General features: G+C 46.1%; 3 protein-coding genes, 1 long non-coding RNA gene and 1 pseudogene across 5 annotated transcripts; 2 read left to right on the top strand and 3 right to left on the bottom strand.

Annotated features, from left to right (window-relative positions):
- LOC101772509 overlaps positions 1-2,551 on the bottom strand; it is a 6,000-nt pseudogene extending 3,449 nt beyond the window's left edge.
- A 186-nt stretch (positions 2,552-2,737) lies between these two features.
- On the bottom strand, positions 2,738-4,166 carry LOC111255721. Its single transcript, XR_002678491.1, has 2 exons — positions 3,402-4,166; positions 2,738-3,296 (listed from the first exon to the last, which is right to left on the bottom strand). It is a non-coding gene; the product is annotated as an uncharacterized LOC111255721 (long non-coding RNA).
- Positions 4,167-5,184: 1,018 nt separating this feature from the next.
- LOC101776548 (probable pectinesterase/pectinesterase inhibitor 51) lies at positions 5,185-7,033 on the bottom strand. Its single transcript, XM_004975617.2, has one exon. The coding sequence runs from the start codon at positions 6,875-6,877 to the stop codon at positions 5,498-5,500; it is 1,380 nt and encodes a 459-aa protein (XP_004975674.1). The 5' UTR covers positions 6,878-7,033; the 3' UTR covers positions 5,185-5,497.
- Positions 7,034-7,080: 47 nt separating this feature from the next.
- Positions 7,081-9,667, top strand: LOC101775877 (ribosome biogenesis protein ERB1). 2 transcript variants are annotated; one of them, XM_004975615.3, is made up of 5 exons: positions 7,081-7,488; positions 8,088-8,161; positions 8,242-8,417; positions 8,870-8,978; positions 9,120-9,667. In XM_004975615.3, the coding sequence occupies exons 1-5, from the start codon at positions 7,188-7,190 to the stop codon at positions 9,429-9,431; spliced, it is 972 nt and encodes a 323-aa protein (XP_004975672.1). In that variant the 5' UTR covers positions 7,081-7,187; the 3' UTR covers positions 9,432-9,667. The 2 variants fall into 2 exon arrangements, with proteins under 2 accessions (XP_004975672.1, XP_004975673.1); XM_004975616.3 differs by having other exon boundaries at positions 7,082-7,485.
- Positions 9,668-10,135: 468 nt separating this feature from the next.
- Positions 10,136-10,686, top strand: LOC101772098. Its single transcript, XM_004977950.2, has one exon. It carries the CDS (start codon positions 10,136-10,138, stop codon positions 10,568-10,570), a length of 435 nt encoding a protein of 144 aa, XP_004978007.1. The 3' UTR covers positions 10,571-10,686.
- Positions 10,687-23,267: the final 12,581 nt, after the last annotated feature.

Here is a 23,267-nt window from a genome sequence, read left to right as displayed (position 1 = left end):
GCAAAAGGAAGGAGCCGGGCGTTTAGGTCAAAGGCTTGGCGCCAGGCAGCCTGGCGCCAAGCCTCGGCGCCACGTCAGGGGGCCGGCGCCACATTGGAGGCGCGTGTGGGAGACCTTGGCGCCAAGATGCCTGGCGCCAAGACGTTATACCTTGGCGCCAAGCTAAGGGTCTATTTTCGGAATTGGTTTCGCCAGGGGCCTATTTGTGAAAATTTTTCACGAAAAGGGTCAAAATAAAAAAAAAGTCGGTTGCCTCAGCAGCTTAGCTGACCAAGAGCCGATGCTTTCTACGATGTGCTCCTCCTCCAGAATCTGGACCTGTGAAGCTCTGTACAGCTCTAGCAGTGACTCGGTATCACCTAGATGCCCTTGGATCGAATCATGGAAGCTGGATTTCTTTACTGAACTGGGCCAACCCATCTGCACAGCACTTTACTGAACTGGGCCAGCCATGACATGCAACAAGTGGGAGTGGCTAGTAGTAACCAGCAGGTTTGGTCATAGTATGCGGTTGATCTCATAGGAAAAGCTCTGAGAGATCCCCATCTTTTCCAAAGTGTCCACCATGCGTTCCGCGGATACACAGTCGGCACTGAAAACGACGAAGAAGGAGAAGAAATCAATCATCTCCATCTGGTAGGCACTCGTGGTGAAGTTTTGTTTCCACCTGAGCTGCCGAACTTGCTGATGAGGGAGTCCAGGTACTCGAGTGCCCTGTCGTTGTGGCCGTTGTGGATCGCCGCTGCGGCCGTTGTGGCAGGTGAGTTGAAGAACGACCCGTTCTTCCTCTGGAACGCCGTCGCCTTGTCCCAGTCGAGCAAGTCGCCCAGGCCCTCTGCTACGTAGGCAATGAACGCCTTGCTTTCCAGAAGCCATGATGCTGCCGAGTTGGCGAACACAAAGTTCAGCACATGACATTTTTTCACTTTCAGCTCCGAAGAATGGAAGTTTTAGAGGAGGACACATTTCAACGGTGACGAAATGAAGCGAACCTCTTGAGCTCCGTGTCGCGCAGCCGGAGGATGGCGTCGACGTCGGGCTGGGAGAGAGGGATCTCCAGGCCCATGCCGATGCCGCGCGCGAGCATGCCGGGGAAGATGACGTTGAACCCTGCCGGCGTGCCGCGGCCGTCGTCATCCGTCAGGCAGGACGCGTCGTAGTTGTTCCCGATGAAACGGAGCCCTGCGACGATGGCATTGGTAAATTCGGCATGAGATTGTACAGGCGGCGGCCGGCGACATGCTCAAGCGCCGGGAAACCTTTCCTGACGTGCCCGTCGCCGACGCCCCACGTCGTGAGCGCGAGGACGCACGCCATGGTCGACGAGAGCGCGTCCTTGACCAGCGAGGGGTCGTCGCCGGCGCCAGCGCCGTCGAGGTTGAGCCGCCACGACCCGTCGGCGTTCTGGTTCCGCAGCACCCAGTCGAGGCACCGCGGGAAGCGCGGCGCTCTTGGGGACGACGACGCCGGGACCATCGCGACCCACGCCGTGTCGTACGGCGACGGCGACGGCGTCGGCGAGGCGGCGTTCACGAGCTGATCCCTGATGATCCTTCCCTCCAGCTCCCTCGTCCCGTGGTGCTCCCGCTGCGCCGGCGACCCCTCGCTGACGCATCTTTGATGGACGACGCTGTGATCGAGGAAGATGACGAGAAATGAGAGCAAATTTTGGAGGAAACATGATCAGTTGGCAACAAAGTCTAGCTTGAGATGCTAGCACTTGAGTCGTGACTGACACCAACCCAAAATGTGTACTCGGTAATCAGTATGCCACCGTACCCTTGGTGGCACCCACTGCAGTTTTGGTCGAAGACCACTGGAGCTGGAGAGCTGGTCCTGGTACCCAAGGAGGGGCCAGCGAGGCGAGGCATACCTCAACGGCGTCCTAGCCGCACTCACAGCTTTAGCAAAAACGTTTCACAACAGCCGCGGCAATTATTAATGCAAGGGGCGGATGGTATTACGTGCTGGTATACTCCCTCCAGGTATTATATGACTTGACACGATCTTCTAAATAATACTTTGACCATTCATTTATCTTATAATATATTATTTATGGTTATAAATTTATAATACGCACGTGTTTTTGAAATAGCATATTGAACACGTGTTTTATATTCATTTTATTCATTTATTACATATGGTAGTATCGAATTTTTATCCAATGGACGTAAATGGCAATGCCACATAATCAAGTCTAACCAATAACCCAAAACATTGTGTCAGTTATCTTCTTTAAATCAAGAAAATATTGACTGGTTTGTTCTTGAGTTCAAACTTAACACATAATTCCCCAATCAAAAATATAATTTCAGTACTTCTAGCTCTCAATGCATTACTGCTTTGAGTAATCGTACCATAGTCATTCTAATATTTGGGTATATCTATATTTGTAGAGAGATCTATGATGACTGGATGCCAATTGTGCCACGGCATCAGAATCTCCAGATGACTGGAAGCTGGTGGTCAAATTGAAGTCGATGCAGAAGTCTATTAGCTGTTCCAAAATGAAGTCGAGCACACCTGGTCTACTCTTTGCCAAAATGCCCATATCACCTCAAAATTGTCAAAATGAGATTCTAGTAAATAATATGGACTTTTTCCCCCAAGCCAAAAGGGACATACACACAAATTATACATTGGCATAATCGCCATACTCTCATCTCTCGTAACTCTTTCCGTTAGAAATATATGTAACAAAAAGATTAATTAGTAAGCAAGTAGACTATATGAAAAATTAGAGCATCATGGAAATGATTGAAGCTCGAACAAAATGAAGTATGTACAACAATGATGCATAGCAAGAGAAATTTCTGAAAACTGTACACATATAACTCATAGTTCAACCCAACCTGAATCTGCAGGTAAAAATAAGGACATTGGTTACACCTCAAATCCAACTTTAACAGAACATGAAATCCATAAGTGGTTTTTTGCTTTTAATCAGGATGGCATGCTCCTCTGACCTTACGCAGCTTACAAAAATATCTTCTTTTATTCTGCAAAAGGGTGAAAATACACCTCGTGGCTGCATGGGGAGTAGAAATTGGATAAGAAACAAAAGTTTCAATCGGCAACAATGCAGTACATGAACATCAGAAGATGCCGTCAGAAATGCATATGAGATACAATTCAGTAGTCAAGAATCTTATCTGTCAACAAACAAGGAAAGTAATGAAATAGCACGAAAATATGAATCATATTTATTCATATAAGGTACCATGTTTGTAGTTGCAAAAGGTACACAAAATGGGTTCATCTTCTTGTAGGAAACCCTTAATTCTTCGACCATGTCACTAAAAACCAGATCATGAGAAGCTAATTAGGAAAAAAAAAACAAACGTAGTTCAGGCATCGGGTACCTATTCATGGAAAAATTAGAGAAAACTTTCGTAATTCACCTGCTGAGCCATATAGTCGAACACCTTGTGTGTGTTTTGGCAGCTGGAATTCCATCTGCCCCCTGGATGCGTACGTGCACGAATGCGAGCTAGCAGATAGAATGGCATAGGCTCGTGCTAGGCTACGGGTCGCACGCCATGCCAGTCCATACCGGCGTGCTCGCCGCGTCGCTGCCCCACGCCATGGCCATGAAGGCGAGCTTCGACGGGAGGTGTGGGGGAGGGCGTTGCCGGCGGCTTGGGCTGGGCGGAGCTTGGCCTCGGCCGCGCGCGGGGGAGGGTGCTGCCGGCGCCTTGCGCTTGGCGGAGCTTGGCATTGACTGCGGGGAAGAGGGAGGGCGACAACATGGCGGAGGGCGAGCGCGGCAGGGCGACAACGTGGTGGAGGGCGAGCGCGCCAGGCAGGAGAACAGGAGAGCAAGTGCGGCGGGGGTGGGTGGGGAGCGCAGGCATGAGTGTCGCGCGCGGCTCAACGAACTCGCCGCCGAGGTCGCCCGGCAGCCTCGGGGGAGGGCGCCGTGGGGGCGTTCGGGACGGGGAGCGGCGTTCGGCCATGGCCCATGGCCGCAGGGGAGCAGGAGAGGGAGTTGGGACGGCGCGGCGGGCGGGGGAGCGCCGGCGCCCGTGGTGGGCTTGGACCTTGGTGAACGGCGGATACGGCGGGCAGCGCGGCGGTCGAAAGCAGGAAGGGGACTCGGTGAACGGCGGGTACGGCGGGCGAGTGTATTTGGGTGCGACGGGTACAGCGGGCGGGTAGAAACATTGCGCGTGAGAAAAAACGCCGGGTTTTTGCATTTTCTAACTCCCGATTTCTATGCATATGCCCCCTATCCTCTTCCTCGAATGCATGATAGGTAGATTCGGTGTGAGGGGGTACGGTGATCCCGATTCAAGTGAAAAAGGTTTTCAATTATTTTCAATTTTATAGTATAGATATTTGAATCCAACTATATAAAGTTTGCATTATAAAAATAAAAAATTAATAGTTAAATTATTGGTCAAAGATTGTAAGGTTTGAATCTTGATATATGTGTGCCTTATAAATAGAAACAGAGGGAGTAAGGTTAGTAAATTGTAAATTATTTTGTCTTTTCTAGATACATATCTTTTACTATGCATCTACATATTCTTTTTAGAAAATAAAAATACATCCGGCCTCTGCGATAAACATGCATCTACGTACATATACATACATATATATATACATATATTATGTCTAAATATATAGTAAAACTTATGTATCTAGAAAGTCAAAGAGACTTGCAATTTGAAACGGGGGAGTATAATACTATACGCCTAACCGAAACAACCCCACAAAGTCATCGAGCCATTAAGCCTATGGGTACTACAAAATTTAATCGCATAAATATGATGGAGCTGAAGCAGAAGCTGCTGCTTTCTGTGGGTTCTTGTGGACTTGCTCATCCAGTCAAAACAATAGGTGCTGCTTAATGGTACGGTCCTAATCGTTGAAAGTTGTAGAACATCTCATTGACGTGTGTACCATTATAACTTAGAAGAAGATCGATCAGATAGCTTCTATTTTTTTAAATAACATTTGCTTCCAAATACATGTGGAATTGCAGATAAATGGTAAATAACAAGTACATTGCTGCCTACAGGAGTTCTGAAGCAGATGAAATAAATGACCTTCCATTAGCCATTGAATTACCAAATATCAAAAAATATTTCTTGTTATCCTAGAAATGTTTTTATGAGTAATGGACCATCAGAAACTGGAAACAGTAAAAAAAATCCAAAGACATCAGTAAGAAAGCAACAATGCAAAGGCAAGAGTAATTTACTAGCAGAAGTTCCGTCACATTCTGTAGCCAGCCTATTTTTCAGTCTTTAATCTATGGAAAGGGCAATGTAATTACATAATGGCAACTAAAGCTAAAAAAATGAAACTAAAACATGTATGCAAAAAGGTTCAGATGTAGGCAAATGGGTAAAACAAACCACATCCATTTGGATTTTCTACCAGGAAGGCAGGAAACACAGGTGCCTCCAGATTCTTAGAAGAATGGCAGAAGGTATTTACCATTCCAGAAAATTCAGTGCGCTGTTCAAGTGCTAAGAAGGATCTACAGTAGTTAGTAAGCGATCCATTGATGGCCCTGTATAAAGTTCTCCAGTGAATAGAGTTTGACATGCTGTTCTGGTGTCTGATTGCTCCACTCAACCCTTGCCGTGCGGTTTGCACCAGGTCCTCGACTATCAAACTCTCCATAATATAGTGTCCTGAATGCAAAATCCCCTCGCCAGGGAAGCCATCCCTCTGGCCTGATAACCGTCCCCAGATAACAGCTGACATACAATGTCCTGGCATACTCTTTCCATGGCCGCCCCAAATACAGTCTGTATGACTGTGGCTTTGTTCGGAACAATTCCAGAAACTCTTTGTTCCCATCCACGGTGCAGTTCTGAAACACAAACCCTGTCGTCTGCCCCGGATCAATCCGCCCATTCGCTGCCACCACATTTCGTGCAGTCTTCCGAACTCCCTCTGCCCGCGGCACAGTCTTAATCACACATTCCTCAAACACCGCTGCAGCATTCCCGAAAATAAAATCCACTGTCCCCATGATATGGCACCGGCGATACAACTGCCGCATCGTGCGAGCATACAGCGTATCCTGGTGCCCACGGAACTCTACATTCTCCAGCACTGACCGGTCACTGTCCGATCGGAACGCCACAGCCTGATGAGCTCCAGCACCCGCATTGTTCTCAAAGGTTATATCCCTCGCGCGGAAGCCATCACCAATCACGGCCACCGTCGCGGTGTCGAATGTTCCAAGCCCATCAATCCCCACGCTCCGTGATGCGGTGATCACAGTAGCCCCCCTGCCCTCCCCGACCAGCAAAATGTTGGTCTTCTCGTACGGAATCACGACATTTTCCTTGTATGTACCTGCAGCGACGGCGATGACGAAGTGCCCGGCGGTGTAGTTCGGCGCCGCGTCCACAGCGGCTTGCACGGTCGAGTATCTGCACGGCTTCGCCCCGGAATTCGACTTGCAGACCGTGGCGTCCGGGCGGATCCTCACCGGGAATGCGGCGGCGGAGGAAGGCTTAGGCGCAGCGGTTAGGGTTCGCGGGGCAAGGGAATTGAGGAAGCGGGACGTGAGCGGGTGGGAGCGGAAGGCGGGGAGCGAGAGGAGGTGTGAGCAGTCGTACTGGCACTGGAGCGAGGCGGAGGCGAGGTGGAGCGCGGCGGGGACGTCGCCGGCCTCCAGCGAGGCCAGCGCGGCGCGGAGGCGGCGCAGGGAGAGGGCGAGGTGGTCGGCGCAGGGCCGCCCGTAGGCGGCCGGCGACGGGTGCGCCGCGACGGCCGCGCGCAGGAGCGAGGCGGGGCCCCCGGCGGGCGGCGCGGCCGGGAGGAGGACGAGCAGCGCGAGGAGGAGGAGCGCGGCGGCCGCCGCCACGAGCGGGAGGAGCCGGCCGCGGCGGTGGTGGTGGCCCCGCGGCATCTGGCGGGAGCGCGCGTCGGAGCGGAGGCGGCGTCGCGACGCCGACGGGGACAGAGTCGCGCCGCTAGATTGCGCTCTGTTTTTCTCGAGGTGTCCTAGATTCGTCTCGTTTCCCTTTCTCCATTGGGAAAGCAGCGGCCGTGCTGGTGAAAGCGGATTTTTTGAAAGGCGCTTTCGCTCCCTATTGGCGTACTTTTGATGAGCGAAAGGAGAAAGTGATAAGCTGCCATCGTTCGGACGCTTGGCGCGCGCCCACGACACGGTCGTTGGTTCTTCGTTCCTGCCTCTGTTGTTGTTGAGGTTAACCCCGATGGATTTGGTCGCCGGAGGAGTGCTGCACGGGCGCTTGCCTATCAGGGCACCGAGATTTCCTCCAGTGCTCCGCTCGTTGCCCGCCCCTACCGTGGCGGTCAGTGCCGCACGCCCATGCCCGCCAATCGTTCGTCGGAATGCGCCAGCGGTGGTGCCGTTCGCCAAGAAGAAGAGGAAGGGGTATAGAGACGACCCGCCGGATGAGGAGGCGGGGGCGGCGGAGGATTTCTTCGATGAATTGGAGGAGGACGAGGAGGTGGAGGAGGAAGAAGAGGATTTCGACGACGACGATGAAGGTGGTAATGGTTTTCGTGAACTGGTGTGATGTTTGTTTTTGCTCTGATGATGATTGGGAGGTTTCGGGTTCTGTATGCTTTGGGGCGAGGGGGGCTTTCGCAAGAGTCTGCATTTTGGATCTATTTCTTGGCTCACAATGTCTGCGATGCAATATGCAGACTCGTTCCCTTCGTTTCATAGGAAATGGCTCGGATGCAGTTGCATTGCGTATTGTTGGCACCCACAATAACAGGCAAAATTTCTTGAGCGGATTTCATTGCTCATTTGTGTAGCCTGTCTACTTATCTAGGATTACATTTTCCCGGTTGCAAACAGTATGACGTGCAACAATACATCCTTGTTGCTAAAATGGGACTGGCTGATGCCTTACCTTCTAGAAAAATGTGAAACAATGCCTTGGCTTTGGGTTATGCAATGATTCCCGTTTACAACGCTTGGATGTGTGCTCTAAAACTCTCCATGTTTCACCAACCACGATATTTGTCTGCTCATGTCTGCTGATGTATCCGCTCAGCTAGTAGTAGTAGTTTCAAATTATAAGCTCAACAAGCCAGTACTTTGTTATATCCAATAAAGTAACTCCATTCCCCATATTGTGCAGATATAATGGATGAGGACGAGGACGACTATGACTTTGAAGATGATTTTGAGAGTGATGATGAACAGGATCTTTACGTAAGTTTACTCTGTTGAAATATACAGTTTCATTAGATAGTACTGACTAGTGACCTTGCATATGTGTTTATGTTCTGGAGGTTGGAGATGGAGGCGCTGGAGGTGGTATATCACTAGCTGGCACATGGTGGGACAAGGAAGCATTGGCTTTGGCAGAGCAGGTCTCAGCATCATTCGATGGCGACTTGAAAATCTATGCTTTTAAGACAGCTGCAAATTTAACCATCAGAGTACGCATTGAGAAGATGTCCACCAGGTATGTGTCAATTTGCAACTATATGCAGTAGCTTTCAGGGTTTGTCATGTTTAAAGAGGCTTGGAGCCTGAAAGTGTTATAGATGTAGTGGGTTCACATATTTGATTCATAATATTTTTATGAGGAATTTCAGTCATTTGTTTGAAAAGTGAGTTTCCATAAATCAAGACTCAGGCCTTTATGTATTAAAATATGCACACAGGGTATACTGCAAGATGCCATGTTTTGCTGTACTCAAATGTAGATACAGTCCATGTTCTTTTCTTTCCATTAAAAGGTAGTGAACTAACTATGGAAGTTAGAGCATGGACTATAACACTTAAGCATGGTACTCACTCACAACAGCATAAGAACATATTAATTGCCAGTTGAAGATAACCTTCAGGTCAAAGTTTCCTTCAGTGGACATGATTTATTATGTGATAGCTCTCATCAAGTGCTTCATAATATAGGTATGGTTCTCCAACAATAGACGACATTGAAGCATACACAATCGCATACCGTGCAAAGTTGGACGATGCAGAGTCAGCAGGAAAAATACCACAGAACATATCCTTGGAGGTATTTTCCAGTCTGTATAGAGTACACAACTACACATAAATTTCTACTCTTTTAAAGAAACGAACAGCAATAGTTCAATAAGATTTGCCATATCTGTACTTGGTTTAAGACAACTATACTTTTGGTTTAATCACTATGAAGGTGTCATCCCCTGGTGTGGAGAGAGTTGTTCGTGTCCCTGAAGAGCTCGAACGCTTCAAAGAACGGACAATGTACGTCAGATATACTACAACAAGCGATGAGGCAGCAGCCACACCTCAGGAAGGTGATGGCGTGCTGAGGCTAATTTCCTATGACATGGACCTGCGAGAGTGCACCTGGGGCATAGCTGACGTGAAGATAAACCGGCAGCAGGCCGGCAAGGGCAGGCCCCTGAGCAAGAAGCAGAGGGAATGGCAGCTGCAGACGCCATTCGAGTCCCTGAAGCTGGTCAGGCTGTACTCTGAATGTTGAGATGCCAGTTTTCTGAGAAAATTTTCAGTGTCCATTTGCCCGTAGTCCTTCAGTTTGTCCAGTCTTGCTGAATTCTGATAGGTCACAATCAATGATGAGATAAGCGTTTCTACTGCTAGCAGATAACACCAGAGGTTTAGCCGTTTAGCTCGCAAAAGAGAATGTTCGTTGCCTCGTTCTTGACAGTAACACATGCACTTGATTCATTGCTTATCTTCTCCTAGATATCTGCCTAATTAAGTAATCTCCTGTCAACGAGCGACAATGTATTGCTTCATTGCTTGTCCTAACTCCTACCTGATGAATGGTGTGAAACCTCGTCATCTCTCGATGAACCACTGAACCAAGCTGTTAATTAGCCTTGTATGATACCACTGTTAAGCCACAAGTTGTATCTACTCTAGTGTACTCCACAGTTTTAACTAGCACAACTGCACTCTAAAATGGGCTCATGTCATCATGGAGCAGCATCTACCCTGATGCAATTAGCTGTTCGTTGCATTGCACATGTGTGCATGCATGCATCCTAGTTGGACCAAGCCCAATGTGAGGCAGATAACGACTAGCTCTCTCTCCCTATAAAAGAGGCCCAAAGCTGCATTGCTCTCTGTCTCATCTGCCATCTTAAACCTTCAAAGAAAATATATCAGTGTGAATTTCAAGAACAGAACGATCCTCTTGCTCGGCATACACAGAACTCTGATATGGCAGGACCACCGTACGTGACTCCGCCGCCGCCGCCGCCACCGCCACCGGCTCCGTCGCCGACGACGCACGTCACGGTCATCGTCATCATCGTCCCGATCGTCGGCGTGATATGCCTCGGGCTGCTGGCGGCCCTACTGTTCGTCCTCTGCATCAGGCGCCGGCGCCGGCGCCGGTGCCCGGACGTGGAGGAGGAGGCGAAGGTGGAGGACGTGGAGGTGAAGGTCACGGAGCACGTGCGCATCGTGGAGGGGGTCGTCGGCGAGGCCGGCAAGGTCGAGGCGTACAAGGCCGGCGGCTGTGGAGAAGGCGGCGGCGTCGTGGAGGGGGCCGGGGCGGTGGCGGTGGCGGGCGGGATCGTCGTCAAGGATGACGTCAAGGTGGAGGAGCACGTCGTCAGGTTCACCGAGGCGTCGAAGCGGGAGCAAGAGTGATCTCATGAATGGTTGACCTTGGCCGTGTGCATGTCAAGTGTCGTGTACATGTGTGTGTGTGATGTGCATTTGGTATTTCTATCCATGTTATATTCCGTTGTAATTGGGTCAAATTAGTTGCCATTCCATATTCTTGGGGTTCAAAAGTTAATTGTGTACTTCCCTTGAATGAATTTAACTTGGGCTCAGCCGTACTTGTATCACTCATTGCTAGATTTTCTACATTTCTTGAGTATTTATTTTGCTCATGCCCGATGATAATTGTTCTTCTTTAGAACTTTTTTCCAAATACCTGATGTTTTTAAAGTATAATTATTGAGCCATTATCCGAGGTTATTTAGTAAGTGGCCGGTGTTTTTTTTTGTCAGGAAATGTTAGTTGGGATTTTTTTTTGGTTAATCTATTTTCACCCTTAAGGATTGCCCAAACTAAGCTACAGAATAATCAGGCACTTGAGAAAAAAAATAAAAATCAATAATATCCATTTGAGAAAAAACTCATGTATAAAATGTTAAATATGTTGTTGTCCACTGGCAGTACCCTCTTCAAACATTTGAATTTTGTAACCCGTCTAGGAGTGGGTTTTTTCCTTTTTGACGAAAGAAATGGATTTGTTTTCTATGAAATTTATTGAATAATTTCTAGTATATTCAAACATAATAACTTACCGAATGTTTTTTAAGTCTTGTTAAGCCATTATCCGAGGTTATTTAGTAAGTGGCTGGCGATTTTTTTGTTGGGAAATACCAGTTTTTATTTTTGGTTAATCTGTTTCCACCCTCAAGGATTCTCCAAAATAAGCTCAACCTCATGCACTTGAGAAAAAAAATATAAAAACAATATACCCCTTGTCCATTTGAAAAAAAAATGCCCGTGAAATGTTAAATATCACTAGTAGAGAACTCACCTTCCATGCGCCCCCTTTTGTCCCAGTTTAAAGTTGGCCCGGGACAAAAGGTTCACCAACCGGGACTAAAGCTCGGTCACTGGTGGGGGGCTCACCAACCCGAACCTTTTATCCCGGTTGCAAAGGCTAGTGGTAAAAAAAAGGCCCTGAGAGGCCTTTTATCCCGATTTGAAACACCAACCCAGATAAAAGACCCTCCCTTTTATCCCGGTTGGTAACACCGACTGGGATAAAAGGGTCGAGGGCCTTTTATCCCGGTTGGTGTTTCAAACCGGAATAAAAGGGTCCCCAACGGGGTGGCTGAAAGAGGACTAAATCCCTTGAACCCTTTTATCCCGGTTTGTAATACCAACCAGGATAAAAGGGGGTCTTTTATCCCGATTGGTGTTTCCAACCGGGATAAAAGGGTCCCCACGAGTTAATACAAAAGAATTGTATCTCCTATATAGTTAGATGTGCTGTGTAGGTGGGATGGCAAGGAAGCAACGTGCGAGAATGGAGATTGTGGGTTTGAATCCCACGCAGCGCGCACGCGCATATTTCGCGTGAAAAATCGTGTGACTTGCGATGTGCGCGTGTGGGGGAGGGGGGCCTCCCAGGATTTTTTTTTTGCAGCGCCTGGCATGGTGACCCGTTTTATCCTGGTTGGTATTACCAACTGGGATAAAAGGGGGTCTTTAGTCCCGGTTGAGTGACCCGGGACAAAAAACCCCCCTTGTCTCGATTGGTTTATCCCGGATGGATTGTCGGGAGATTTGCACCCTACCAACCGGGACTAATACCGAGTTCTCTATCAGTGTACGTTGCAGTGCACCTTCTTTGAACGTATGAATTTTGTATCCCGCGTAGGAGTGGATTTGTTTTCTTTTTTGACGAAAGAAATGGATCTGTTTTCCATGAGCTTGTTTGCTCATACAAGTCTCCGTTGCTACTAATGGTTCACAAACTATACATACACTCCCTTTTGTCTGTAAATGATCCTCTCCGCGTCAAATTATGTCCAATTATGTCCAATATATATGTAACATTTGTAAATCAGTGGCGGATGCAGGTCAGCTACTAGAGGGGTTCATCTACCCCATCCTTCTCCTCCTTCCTCCTCTTCTTCCTCTCTCTTTTCTTCTTCCTCTCCTAAATCTATGGCCAAAAAATATTGCGGGCTCAGGCGGTATCCATGGGGTGTGACCCGGTGGTGGTGGTGGTGTGTGTGGAGGGGTGGGTGGGGGCTAGAGCCCTCCGGTGTGTATATATCCTCCCCTGTTGTAAATGTATAAATGTTGTGGACTGTTGCTTCCGAAAAAATACCTTCAAAATAAATGTACTTTGTGGAATGCAATATGTAACTTATTTGATCAACTCTTTTTATAAAAATGATTAACAGAAAGAAAGCGCAAAACCCGATAGGTTTAAGTGGATGCTAAGTAGGACGCCATACGCATTTGCTTGAACTAGCTCGTAATTTGAATGAATTTCTATTCATGTCCTCAACACAAGTCCTTGAAACCTAACAAAACATGAGCCTAGCCGGCGGCTAATCATAAAATCAAATTGACCGAAGCATTATCAATAACATTAACTTGCTATCAGCTACGCCATGCAATGTACACTTCCATTTCATGGATGATTGTCTCTGGAGGTTCTCTCTTATTATTCCTCCGATCCCGTCGTCTCCGCACATTTCAGATGTGAATGCATGCATTGTGTATGACCGAGTAGCTGGAGCCTATTATTACCTAGCTTAATGAACTTATCTGTCAAATATACCTCTCCGTTTTTGTTTTTGTCATTATTCAAGGTGTCAATACTACTTTATATACTGACAAAATCAAACTTCAATGAAATATACGAACTAAAAAAGATAAGAGAGAAGAGTACAGTACACGTAGCACTTTATCTAAGGACCTGGACTTGGTATTCTCATATCGTATATATATTTTGTCAACCATGTGCAAGTGGGAAGCTTGGTGCTAACTGAACAACTTAACGTTTATCCAATCTGAAGTAGTAGTACGAGAAGAACAGATTGCATTGGTTACTATCTGAATTAAGCTTATGCGACGTAATATAACCTATGGTTAGTACTACATCAACGTGGCGCATTCTTCAATTGGCAACTGGGGGCTCATCATAGCAACGTATATTCCCTGAAATATCAGAAAATGACCATGTTGCGGTTGTGTGTAGCTGCCTCATCATTAGCTATCAAACATATACATAGTCACTGGCCACATGATACAGTTAAAAGTTTGCGCTCGCCCTTGATAGTCTTCCATGTCTTTGATTAACTGGTCATCGCATGCATGTTCAGCCGTTCTTGTGTGTTAATCTTCACGCAACACAAAGTTGACCCCAGCATACTTATGCATAACTCATGATAGTTAAACTCAAGTGTGCTCACAATATTCATCGAATTAGTAGGCGTAGTAGCTTTTATATACACGTTCTTTGTGGTTCATCGATCGACCTCATTGTTATGTTAATTGTGCATAACACAAGACCAAGCATACATGCATGCAGTGTGTGATCGCACGCTGTATTCTTCAGCTAGTCTCTGTATATAGAACATGCGAAGAATTAGCGTAGAGCCACCTCACGCGCATGTACCAAGCAGTTGCACGGTTACTTTTTGTTTCACCTTGTGTGTTTGTGCATCTAACTTACACAATAATCTTTGCACAAAAAAAACCTTACATAATAATCTTGTTGACTGATATATTTAAGGTTGTGCAAAGGTATAACTGGCTGTTTGGATCATATCTAAACTGGTAGTTGCTTGTACAACGCTAATCGATGTACTACTTATAATGAACTCCTTGCACATGACATCACTCACTAGTTAATGGTCCAATCAACTGATAACAATGGACTAAAATCTAAGGAGGCGTTTGGTTGGAGCTCAGGTAACGCAAAGGGAAAGATTACGTTACAGCTGTTTGGTTCACTGCTCAGGTATCACAAGGTAGTTTGCAAATTTACTCCTCTAACTGATAGCTAGCTCAATGCTCAACCCACAGAGAGCAAGCTCATCCGATTTTCCGCAACTACTGAACATCAACATGGAACAAATTGAACTACAACCATCCAGGAGCAGTTCGAACCATGTTCAAACGGCAGATAGTTCAAAGTTCATCCAAGCAAAATAAAAGTTCAACATCCAGATTACATAACAGGTTCAACATCCAGGCTAAATAGAAGTTCAACATCCAAGCTAAATAATTGACTGACTCCCTATGGACTTGTTGTTCACCTCCATCTCACACATTGTGCAGTAGATGACTCCCTATGAACTCGTTGTTCACCTCCATCTCACACATTGTGCAGTAGATGACTCCCTATGAACTCGTTGTTCACCTCCATCTCACACATGGTTCAACAACAAGCCTACATGACTTGTTGTTCAGCAAAAGACACATTGTGCAGTAGATGACTCCCTATGGACTTGTTGTTCACCTCCATCTCACACAGGATAGTTTAATCATATAGACTCGGAAAGATGCAAGCTCCCTATCTTGATTCACCTTCGATCCTATTCCTTCTCTCTTCCTCTTCAAAAGAAAAAACAGAACAAGTAATGAGCTGTCAAATTTATTTATAGAAAGAAAAATAGACAATGATTTGATAAAGATTTGCTGCACAATAGATAAGGAATCCACATATCCAATTAAAGAACATAATTGATTTGCTGCACAAATTCTAGGAAAACAAGCATCTGATGTATGGCAGTAAATAAACACAAATTCTGAAAATTAGTTACACAAATTCTTTCTTGGTTCAGGATGAGCGCCTGCACAGTTTTTCTGAGATCCTTTATAAACTTTACAAATGGCTTCATTAATATAGGATGGCCACTTGGTACCTTCAGCCAGATGAGTCTCAAGCACTGAACAATATCCATTCTTAAAGCCTCCCTCGCCCTTCCACCTTGGGTCCAAAGATATCTCATACAAGGCTTTAACCAATTCATCATCCTCGGCAATAGTCCACTTCCTTTTATTCTTTCCCCTGCCACGGATTGTTGTTCCTATAAATCCATAGCTGCACAAAATGATAACATGTTAGAAGGGATTGTAAAACAAAACTAAAAGTAAACAGAAAACAAAAACAGAAGCTTTAAACTCAGTAAACAGAAACAAAAAAGCAAACCTTAATGAGAAACAGAAGCCCTATAATTATTATAAAGCCCTTGAGCGAGAACATCTCGATAATTAGTCCACTCATTAGATGTCGACACACACGTGATAAATTCTGGTTCACTCATTTCCCCCTCTGTAATGTCCCCTGATGATTCCCCTGATGAGTCATCCTCCTCCATTTCCATTGGATCAATAGACATTCTTTGCAAGATTAAATTGTGCAAAAGGGCGCAAGCCATTATTATTCGGCATTGAGTCTTTATAGGAAAATACGATGGTGATCTCAAAATTCCCCATCGACCCTTAAGCCTTCCAAAACACCTCTCAATGATATTTCTTGCTCTAGCATGCCTCATATTAAAATATTCCTCCGCAATGTGTGGTGGATTTTGTGCAGTCCAACCACCCAAGTGATACCTTTGACCTGGGTACGGAGCTAGAAATCCATTTGCATTTGCATAACCAGCATCAACAAGGTAGTAACACCCTTGAAGAACACACAACCCATTTGGCCTTGAAATAGCATCTCGAAGCACACGCCCATCATGTGCTGAGCCCTCCCATCCAGGTAATATATATATGAATTGCATGTCAGGAGCACAAACACCGAGAATATTTGTCACAATGTCTCCTTTTTTTACCTATATCTTCCTTTAAGCCTAGTTGGAACTGTTACCTTGATATGAGTTCCATCTAAAGCGCCCAAACAATTCTAGAAACAAAAGACACAACAAATAAAAGAATGTCACAAAACTACTTTAATTAGGATTTTTTCTTAAATCTAAAAACTGTTTGATAAGTCATTTACCTTAAAATATTTTCATTTACCATCCGTGCTATTCTCTGGTATAGGTTCAGGGGCCTTAAGTAGTAAGTGGTGCAACTTTAAAACAGCTACAAGACATAAGTTGAACTGTCTACTAACTGTCTCACCACTTCGAAAGAAAAATTCTTTTATTGTTGAATTCTTCAAATGATGGGATAGTTTGTATAGGAATTGAGCCACTATCTCCTCTAGAGACATATTCCGTGTTGCTTTCAACCCGCCAACATCACTAAGCATTTCACACAAAGTGTAAAATGTTCTCCTGTCCATCCGAAGCTGGCTGATACAAGCAGCATCACTATTGCGAATAAGGTTGCTCAACCGCACATTCCTTTGTTCTATATTTTTTTATCCTTTGTTCAATTTTTAAACATCTCCTTTTATATGCCATTGCAAGGAGTGACCACATATAGTAGTAAATAACAATGATGGAAGTCATCATATTTCTAAGGGCCATGTTCCTTCTTCGGGTTCTTGTGGATAAAGGAAGGCGAGCCATATTGCTGTACACAACAAAAAATGCAAGTAAACAAACAGAGCATCCAAAATAAAATTTTCTTTTATGCAGCCAACAAGCATAACAAATTCTAGCAACACACATACTGTTCTACTACCACCGCATATCCAATTCAAAAACATAATTGATTTGTGGCTTTGTTATAAGTACAAATTTAAACCTAATTGATACACAAGCCAATGGAAGGTGAGTTCTCAGTGTCAATGTTGTGGATGGGGCAGCACTGATGCAATATAGCTGAAGTGATGCAAGTATGCAACACATGGTATTGCCATGTAACAAGCGGTCATCAAACAGAAACATAATCATGTCAAACAATCCATGTGTGCACTTTTATGATAACATTAATTCAAGTAACAAGAATTAAAAGTTAATTATTTAGGAATAGGTCAAGCTGTTCCCTTTCTACTTTCCACCTCTATGATGCAAGCATCCAAAAAGACAGATCAAGAACCAACATGATAAAACATGCTACTAAGTGCCATCAAATAATTCAGGACAAACATTCAGACATCTTGTTTAAGTATCAATTGAACTCTCTAAAACATTTTGAAATTTAGTTTAAATTCCCAGTCAAACAAAGGCTAATTAGTCTAATTTTTCTGGTGCTAAATACTCAAACCGGTCAATTTTCCTGGTGCTAATTAGTCTAATTGGTCCTTAAACCGGCCAATGCATTGTTAAGCGGATCTGTAAGAACTACAACAAGCCATTGCAAATATGTACATCTTCATGTCACATGAATGCTGTGAGAACAATCAACTAGGGCTGAAATCTACTTTCAGCAATACCTGCAAACAATTAGGACCATTTAAGGACCGATTGAGTGGGTTCCCAAGTTTAAAGCTGAGTAATAGAACAGTAATATTTGAGCTTGCTGGCAATGTATACAGGAAATCTGCATTCATGTTCTCTCTCTTTTTTGCAAACTAGCAAGGCTGTTTTGAACAGTCCTACAAACAATCTTTCTAAGCAACATAGAGGGAATGAGTTTGGCATAAACAAGTTATGCCAATTTTATTTAGTTGGTGAATCAGTAAGAAATAGAATAGCACAAAGAGTTTGTCCAAAAAAACTCTTTTCCTTTATCCATTTACTGATATTTGACCAAATAAACAAATGAATGCCAGTCACAAGCTTATGTAGAACAATAGAACTAAACTACACTTCCGTTGCCTAAGAAAAGGCCGTCACCCGTCGGATGTATATTTTATCCTCCATATCATAAGTTCACAATACAAATGTTATTCAACCTAAAAAAATAGCATGGCGTTTTACATGCATAACCCAAGCCCACACTGCTCAAGGAGAGTAACTGAACAAAGGATTAACTGCTAAAAATCGAACGTGTGAAACAAGTATTCCTGTATTGACATGATGTTCTCTCTCTTAAAACCAATCTGGACTATCTCGTGTCAAAATAACAAATTAGAGGATCTTGCAAGTCACAACAGGTCAGACCATGGCATAACTGCCTAGAGATGACAAAGTTTGCATCTGGAAAGAGAAGCTGTGTCAAGAAAGCCCGAGATAAATCGAGGAGGACCTGTGTCAAGAAGAGGCGCAAATCCTTCTCTTCCCCTTGTAGTTCCTGCAGATCCTTCTCTTCCCCTTGCAGTTCCTTCTCTTCCCCCCGCAAATCCTTCGGTTTTCCTCGTTCTCCTCCACTGCTTTGCAAAGGAACGGATCTAGGGTTAGAAGAGAAGAGGATTTGAGAGAAGGAGATGGGAAAGGGAGGAAGCGCCTTCGTAACGGTGACGAGGGGAGCAGCTGCCGGCGACGTTCGGGAGACGGAGGACAGGCAACGGCGGCGCACTTCTCCCCTGCGCGAGATGGGGGCGATGGCAGTATCGACGAGACGGGAGATGGGAGATGGATGTCGGGGGAGATGGGGGAGCTGAGGGGGAGCAATATCGACAGGATACCGGGGAGGGAGACCCGTAATCGGGTGGAAACTGCCTGGTATCCGATTGCGGGTGATTGGATTGCAGAGGAGGTTGAAACAAATGGGTGTATGGGTATCGCTTAACAACCGTAATCCGTTTACCTTACATTTTCGTGAACCAAACGCCTTCTAAATGCTTGTCCACTTCAGCTGTTCTGTTATTCCTTCTTGCAAGATGCCCCCTTCGAGCTCACCAAACCCTAGAGCATATATATCTTGCTAGCCCTCCTTCTTCTTTGCTCTGATGTGCTACAAGCAAAAACATTGGTTTGGTACCATATCTTAGCAAGATTTTCCATGGCCCCAACTTCACTTTGGCGAACCGAGCCACCGCCGCCGCCACCACCGCACGCGTATCCCCCTACTCCACCCTACATACCACCGTCGTATCCTCCGAAAGTTTCGCCACCGTACCACCTGCCGGCGCCGTCTCCTAAGCCTCCAGCTCCTCACCCGGACCCGCCTACACCATACTCGCCGCCGGCGCCGTGTCCTGAGGCTCCAACTCCCCACCCGGAGCCACCCACACCATACTCGCCGGAACCGTCTCCTCCGGTAACGCTGCCGCCGATGACAACGGCGAGGAACGTCGTGATCATAGCGGTGGTGGTCCCGATCGCGGGGCTGCTCCTCCTCGGCCTGCTAGCGGCGCTACTCCTGCTGGTGCGGTAGAGGCGGAGGGCGGAGGAGGGAGCAGCCGTGGTGGAGGAGGACGTGGACGTGGTGGAGGAGGAGCACGTCCGCGTGCAGGAGCACGTCGTGCCCGACCCGTCGGGGCAGTTCCTCAAGGTGATCGACATCGAGGACGAGGTCGACGTGAAGGAGCACATCATCAGGCACGCGATTGACGACGAGGCTGTGGACAAGTGACGCGTCGTAGCAACTAGCTGACGCGTGCATGAAGGGCACGGAGTGAAATTAGGTTGCGCGCGGGTTCATGGAGTGTGCTTGTTCGGTTTAAGATTGCAGTTGTGTGTGATTAATTTCGTGCATACTTTGATCAGTGTTGCAAGTAATAACGTAATTATATATAATCTAGTTGGGCCTCCTTATGGATGGGCTGTTTAGCATGTGTAATTGATGATATCATCACAGTTCAATAGAAAAACTTCCTTTATCTTAAAAAAATACTCCGTAGATGCCAGTAATCATCATGATGCGTTCACCTTAACTGGTTTGTCGCATAGTATGTTATGTTCCCTGCACTTGGTTGAAAAGCTTAGGTGGAGTGGGTTTACCACATTTGAATTCCACATGTAAAACTCAAAGTTCTAAAACTTGCAAGCTCCTAAATCACCAAGATGCCGGGTAGATTTTAAGATTGGCAAAATCACCAAGATGCCTCATTGTCACCTGCTTTTAAAATAATACAATACTACTTAGCCAGACAAGATGTGTAGGTTCCACCACAATAGGCTAACTCTCAGCTCATGGAGCATGCCAATTCTGGTTGCTTCTTTTATCAGCCTTCACCATACTTTATCGTGCGCATCTCAATTCGATTGTTCATCTCACTTTATTATTATATCATATTTACCGTTGTTTTATGTATTTAATTAATTGGCCAAATTTCTTCCATAACAATCCAATGCAAGGTGTTTGCTCCTGTGGCACTATTTTTTCATGGATTACTCTCGTAGCATCAGATTTGATTGGCACCCCACACCTCCTCCATCTAGCACTGCCATGGATGATGGATCACCACCACCAGGCCTCCGCTGATGTTGATCTAGTTGGGCCTCCTTTCGGATGGGCTGCCCACAATGGGCTGCGATGTTTGTTCTTCGATTCCTAGCCCACATCTAGAAGCATTTGCTTTACCAAGATTTTGTAGCTATCAGTTGAACAATTTATTAGCAGGATCGAATCACGCCGTATATATCTATCTCCCAAAAAAGAGGATCACATAAGAAACAACCCCCGGTCGAACCCCTTCTCCCCCACAGCAAAACTCACCGGTCATGTCCTTTTGGGTCTACCCCATAGTAGTGGGTCCGAAGGTGACCCCTGATCCTGGGTCACCTCTGCTGGCGCCGCCGCCGCAGCGGGCCCACCTCCATCACCGTCGGCTAGCGCCATCTTCTTCTTAGTCTTGATGTACATTTGCGTGGCGCTGATGCTTGTCGGCGTGGTCGTGATGCCAATAGCGGAGGCGTGGGACGACCGGCGGCGGAGGAGAGAAGGAGCTGCAACGTCGTGGGCGAAGGCGGCGGTGTAGTGTAGGAGTAGCGGAGGCGGCGGTACAGTGTAGGAGTAGGAGACGACATGCCGACGGGGCCACGTGCTTGTGCAGGCGATGCGATGCCCACGCACATGCGGCGTGCGTGCAGTTCGAGATTGTTCGGTTCTTCTAATGTGGACATTTTGTAATCGCGATATGCAACCTTTGAACTGGTTGCCATGTTCAAGTTCAACTGCTACTTTCCTTTATTATCAAAGAAACTGCTACTTCCCTCAACCTTTATGTAATTTGTTCTCTTTCTTCTATGCTTTCATCAGCCCCCGAGGTATATTTGGAGTTAGAGTATTCCTAAGGAATTTACTACTGATTTGAATGTCCTAAGAGCTCGTTTGGCAGGGTTGTGGCTACGGCTGAAACGGCTCCCGCTGTGGCTCTTTTATTGGAGCAGCTTCTCTGGTGGAGCTGAAGCCGTTTATGGAAAGTGTTTGGCAAAACAAGATCTCCTGTTTTTTTAGAATGGATGTAAGAGATCAAATGTCCTATATGCCTTTGGTTGTGTGACTTGGTTATATATGTAATTTTATTTGTCCTCTATTATAATCTGATTTCATATAAAATGGAAAAAATATTAATGGAAATGTAGATTAACAATAATTAGTGACTTCTCATAAGTAGCAAATGACACCCATTACATTTTTTAACGCACCCTTTGCTTCGTTATCTGGTCCACCTCTTCTTTCTTTCCAGATTTTTCCTTATCTCCTTTTCCTCTCGTCACTTTCCTCCTCGTCGCCCGTTACTCGATCTAGCTCTGTCCTTTCGTGCTGCTCTGTCCCCTGCCGCGCTGTGAGCCCTACCTATTGCTCCATTGCCTCGCGCCCAAACTGCATCTAGCAACCGACAAGGAGACGCTAGGCCACATGGCAAAGGCGGGCGGCATGCTTGCACCAGCACCGGCTGACGAGGAGCTACCGGTTCGGGCATCTATAACCGCGTCGGAGGCATGGACGCCGGGTAGCGATGGATGGCAATTTCAAGTGAGATTTTTGCCAACTTGAAGGGCAACTTGGTCTTGGTAGATGCTGGGACAAAGAAGGAGCCATGGGGAGCCCCTTTTTTGGACTCCCACTCCATCGATCGGCTTCAGTCACAGCATTTTGCGGGGTTTCCTGGACGAAACTGTTTTCTTGCTGCTCCTTTGGTAGGGCTTCCCCCGAAGCCGGTTGGGAAGCCATGCCAAAGAGGGCCTAAGTTTTGGACCTAACTCTACGCAGGATCAACTTGCAGTCGTTCAGTTCGAGCGGGTGTGAAAGAACACACCAAAGTTGCCTGAGAATTCACCGGCATTTTGGATTCAGGCCCAAGAATGAGCCCACGAGACCATGGCAAGTTGGCGACAAATAGTGAATTTTTTTTGAAACTAAGCAGGAGCACTACTGATTCATTTAAGAAGAAACAAGTTTAGGATTACAATAGTTGTGATATTACATAAATAAATGGTCTCTCTGAACTCTAACATTAATAAAAGAGGATACACTAGCCCAATTCAGGGCTACCACACACACTATGGCACTGATTTATGTCTTCCTTGATCATGGCCAACACCTGCGTCTATTGTTGGCTTCTTCCTTCGAACACTCAGCGATTTCTCGCCTTCCAAATGTTCCAAGCGATGAACATTAGATAGGCCCCCACTGATCTTCTTTCTTTCTTAGTATGTGGTGCCAAGGATTGCTGCCACCAGTCTTCAACATCAGCCACATCTCCCTCCGGCATTTTTATCTGTCCACCAGTCCAATTCTCCACCATATGCCATACTTCCTTTGCAAAACTGCACTGCAGACACAAGTGCAAGGCCGTCTCAGCTTCTTGATCACATAGGACACATTGTAGATCACATTGCCAGTTTCTAGCCGCCATTTTGTCTGCAGTGAGAAGCTTGCTTTGAACTAATAACCGGGCAAAAAAAATGTGCTTGCCCTCTGCATGAGCTCTCCAAACTGTCTTTCTGTCAAATGTGTTGTAAGTGCCCTTCATTTGGGCTAGGTATGCCGATCTGGATGTATATAATCCATTAGTTATCCATTTCCATGTAATCTTGTCTTCCTGGTCATTGAGTTGCACATTACGTACCATATCCCATAATGTGACAAACTCTGCCATTTGTTGTACCGTGTTCATGCGCCA

The sequence above is a fragment of the Setaria italica genome, chromosome VII (genome assembly GCF_000263155.2).
Source record: "Setaria italica strain Yugu1 chromosome VII, Setaria_italica_v2.0, whole genome shotgun sequence".
In the NCBI taxonomy this organism is placed as follows: domain Eukaryota; kingdom Viridiplantae; phylum Streptophyta; class Magnoliopsida; order Poales; family Poaceae; genus Setaria; species Setaria italica.
Note: the sequence above shows the minus strand (reverse complement) of the source record. Positions and strands in the feature narration are given on the sequence as shown.